At 28.0% G+C, this 4,724-nt stretch overlaps 1 protein-coding gene across 1 annotated transcript; it reads right to left on the bottom strand.

Annotated features, from left to right (window-relative positions):
• Positions 1–1,952: 1,952 nt before the first annotated feature.
• Positions 1,953–2,456, bottom strand: MONOS_12706 (putative DDE superfamily endonuclease; the record flags this gene model as incomplete). Its single annotated transcript, XM_067865348.1, has 1 exon — positions 1,953–2,456. One exon carries the CDS (start codon positions 2,454–2,456, stop codon positions 1,953–1,955), a length of 504 nt encoding a protein of 167 aa, XP_067724119.1.
• Between the last annotated feature and the right edge of the window lie 2,268 nt (positions 2,457–4,724).

Here is a 4,724-nt window from a genome sequence, read left to right as displayed (position 1 = left end):
TCGAATCACTTTATTTCATCATTAATAAACGTTCAAATTCTCAACGAATAAGAAACAGTTTTTCACAAAATTCATGTATGTTATAATAAAAGTATGAATATATGGAAATCACAAAAGTTCAACAACCATCAGTTTTTTTGCTTATCGGAAAACATGGTGAAATTTTTAAGACCCGAAATGCTGAAAACGGAAAGATTAACTATTTATGGTGATATCGAAAAAATTTTTTGCCCAGACATAATAATTATTTTTTAAAAAAACTCATGCCCATGAAAAGAAAATTTTCAAATTTATTATTAATATTTATATCTATCAAAATAAAATTCGTTGTGAATGTGAAAAACTACTAAAACTTAAAGACAATTAAAATTTCAAATGAAAAGGTGATATTGCACACAAAAAAACATGTGACGTGTAGAAAGGCGATTAAGCCAAAACAGCTTATGAGTGAATTGAAATAAAAAAATCTGGAGTGAACATTAACCAAATTTATTCGATTGTGTGAAATCGTGATGTTATGATTTGAATTTTTCATATTTTGTGAACGTCATTTTTTAATTGGGATTTTTCTGTTTTTTTGTATGTTTCTGATTCTGTATCAATAGCAATTGTCAAATCTCCTATCAAGAGATTAACTTGCTTCCTTGAATGAAGATCCATTTGTGATTTGTCACCTTAGTTTTTCATCTTCCTTCATAGTCCATTTCCTTTTTGATTTTGAAAAAAAAAAACATTTGTTAATTTGGTGATTATCTTTCACAAACTTTTAGTTTATTCGTTTAAAAAACACTAATTCAATTTTTTATTTAAATTTTGGTGATTTATTTTGAAATCGAAACTTTTTTTTGGTGAAGATATTTTAAACAATTTTTTTCTTTAAGAATATGTTTTTAATTCAAATAATAAATACATTTCATAAGTTATATTTAAAAAATGTTTTTCACAAATAAGGATGTAAATGACTCTGATAAGCCTTTTCATTTTTCTATGTTCTTTTGTTAATATTCAGGGGATAATTTTTAATAGAAAATTTTTAAAGAAAAAATATGTATTCAAAAATAGTCATCCTTATTTGAACCGAAAATTATGATTAAAAAATTTGATTTATTATATAATTACACACACGAAAAAAGAACATTGAAGATTTATATTATATTTTGATTTTTTGTTTTGTGTATTTGTTTATGAACTTTGAATTTTGACATTGAAGTGTTATGAAAACTTAATGTTTATAATATCTCAAACAATAGCTTAAGTGACTAATAAAAAAATAAAAAAAAATGCCTCAAAAAGAGTGGAAAAACTAAAAAAAAAATTGATAATTTTCAACTATTCAAATATCAGTTTTATTTCAAAGATAACAACACAAATTGATGGAATAATAATTATTTCATGTTTTTCCATTTTATTATGAATTTTGAAATTAATGATTATTTGTGATTTAAAATTTTATTTAATTATTTTTTTATCTTTCAAATTGTGATGTTGAAAATAAAAATTGAAATGGAAAACAAACATTTGCATTTTCAAATCAGGTTCTGGTTAGAAAACAATATTAAAGACAAACCTATTTTGAAAAAGTTGATATATTTTTTCAATTGATAAAATAGAAAATTATATTCATTTTTGAGATCTTGTGATGATTGATGAAAAGAGTTTGTTTCTGGAATTTAGATCAACAGAGAAAATGATTCTTATGCTTGCAATGAATTTGGATATTAATTTTCATGAAATTGCCAATAAAATCTCGAAGAAATAACAAATAAAGAAGAAGCTGAAGCAAAAGTGGAAGCAGAGGAACATAGCACTATTTGTACATCTTCACTTTCAGGCGCTATTTCTTCAATGTGCAATTCTTTCCACTTCGCTTGAGAACTTTTGTACGAATCACTGAGATCTTTCCCTTGCTGTGCTAAAGGAAGTTAATTGAATTGCACCATGTTGATGCATTTTTAAACGTTCATCCGAGTGATATCTTCCAACGATTTATTCAGATGCTCTATTAATTTCTTGCTATTTTTTATAGTGGAAGGGATCTTCAGTCGAGCTTTCCACATCCCAAACACATATTCAATAGGATTTAATTCGCAACTATTTGGTGCAGTGTATAAGATGCCGTAGTTCTTTGAAGTGATCAGATTAATCACTGCCTCTGTTTTATGCAGCCCCACATTATCCATAACCAATAGGAATGATTCTTTTCCATGTGATTGAAGTTTCTTCATTAATGACAATAAAAACACTCGAAAGCATTGATCATTAACACTTCCTTCCACAAATGTAACATGCTCAATTCCAGATAGCTCACTGATAGCTGTAATTGCGGTGACTGTTTCTATTTTAGCTTTTTCTCTGTATTGAATACATCGTTTTCCAACAGGAGAGCGACCTTCTGTTCTCAGTTCCAAGGTATTGAATCCAGTCTCATCAATGTGAACGAACGTTCTTCCTTCCATTTGATGATGTATGTATTTTCTGACATATTCTTTTCTTTGATTTAATGTTTTCTCATCAGCTCTTGCATTTTAGTATTTCCGTAACCTTTTCACAGAGAAAACAGGGCATCCATGATCAATCATTTAATCCGATTTCAAATTGTGACAAATTGTAGTATCAGTTGGCTTTGATTTGCACAAACCACCCACTGAATCTGCTAATTCTTTGGAAGTAACTGTAGGATTCCTCAGGATTATTTCAGCCATTTTATTTGATGCCTCATTTGTAATCTTTTCGTAAACCTTTCCTCCTCGTGGCTTTGGCGGCTTTTCTTCTCGTGCGATAACTGAAGCTGTAGAAATGCTAATATTGTATTTCCTTGATAGATCTTCCAAAGTTTTTCCATCTCTGTAATCCTTTTTTAACAATTCTCGAACGTTTTCGGATAGTTGAACATATTGTTTCCTTTTTTTCTTTTCTTCCTTTATTTCAATAATCTTTTTAGGTCGTCCTCTTTTTCTTTTTGCCATATTTGTCTCGCATTGTAGCAACGGTAACTGTTCAGCTTGTTCGGTCTCAGGAATGTGTTCTTCAGCAGGAGGAATTTCCTTTGATTTTTCTTCGATAATTTCGTTTAATTCTTCGGATGCTCTTTTCAATTTTGAATTTATTTTGTCGGATGAATGATGCAAAGAAGATTTTTCACCATTTCTTGTAATTCTTGATTTTTTTTTTCGTTTTTTTAAAAATTTGAATTCATTGGTTCGTAATGTTTATTAACATTTTTTAAAAATTACAAAAAATTCATAAATGTTTTTGCAGGATTTGCTCCGTATATGGGTAATTTTTCCTGGAATCATATCTTTTTTCAGGGTGTTAATTTTTCATAGATTGTATGTATTTTGAAAGAAATTTCTGATACAAAAGAGAAAAACTTTGATAATTGTTTTTGAAATCAAATGATCAAAAGGAATAAAAATTAAAAATGTCTTTTAAAAGCCTTTCACAGTTCAATAATCATTGGTTAATATTCAAGAGAATTTTTTGAACAGAAATCTTTGTTTCAAAAAATGTGATCATAGTAATAATAGCTTGAATTTCAAACCAGTTTATCATTGAAGTTACATGAACAAGAAATCTCCCTCATATTTACAGGTTTTTCGTGAAAATGAGAATGATGATTTTTAAAAATAAAACTTATTTCGGTGTCTTGATTTTTCAAGGTTGTTTTTCATTGGGAAGAGATTTTTGATACAAATGCTGAATTCATCACGACTGGTTCAAAAACAAATGATTTTGATGAAATAAAGACGATGATCTCTTGAATAAGCCTGTTCACTTTTCAGTGTTCATTTTCTTAAATTCAAGGCAGTTATTTGAATCAAAAATTTTGATAGGAAAATATGTTTTCAAAAATAATCACACATATGAAAAACATTTTAATCAAGAAAAACAACGTTCAGATAATACATATTTGAGTAAAATTTTTTTGTTTTTATTATTATAATAATTATAATTATAATTATAATTATAATTATTTAGATTTTTGAATTGTTAAAAAGAATATTCATTTTTAACAGGAAATTATTATATATATTATTATGAAATTATTTTATTATCACAAATGCAAAAAATTATGCACTTTGAAGCTTTGGTAAGATTGAACAATATATGTACCAAAAAAGAAAATAAAAATTAAAAAAATTAAAAAAAAAAAAAAAAAAAAAAATAAAAAAAAAAAAAAAAATAGGTCCAACAGGTTTCGAACCTGGGACATTTAGCAATAAGGTCGAAGATTCGGACCGTAGGACTTGGGGAACAACCGTATAGTCGGGGTTGAAACCCGAGCCGGGGAGCAAACCCAAGCCACTTTGATCGAAAAAATCAAATTAAATATTTTGATCAAAATGTTAAAGATAAATCCTTTACCCATAAGGATTGCGGCAACCGATGAATTCCGTTCATTAGGTGATGCATATGAAAAAGCACTTTCCTCCCATGAAATCTTGGAATATTCGGAACGACAAATTGACAAATGCGGAATCCTTAATCGAAGTTCATTCCAACGGGCTTTGAAAGCGAGAACAAGTGGAAGAGAAATTAGAAAATGCTGAAAGTTAACATTGTTTAATAAATGCGAATAAGCAGACTTTGAAAATCAAATTCTAGAAGATATTAGGAATGGAAAATATCCAACGAAAGCGTATATTACTCAAATGGTTTGTTTTTCGCTTTTTTTGCGTCTGTTTTATTGTTATTTGGAAATAAGGCATATGAACATCAATCAA

Source organism: Monocercomonoides exilis (assembly GCF_001643675.1).
Source record: "Monocercomonoides exilis strain PA203 chromosome Unknown scaffold34-1095894, whole genome shotgun sequence".
In the NCBI taxonomy this organism is placed as follows: Eukaryota; Preaxostyla; order Oxymonadida; family Polymastigidae; genus Monocercomonoides; species Monocercomonoides exilis.
Note: the sequence above shows the minus strand (reverse complement) of the source record. Positions and strands in the feature narration are given on the sequence as shown.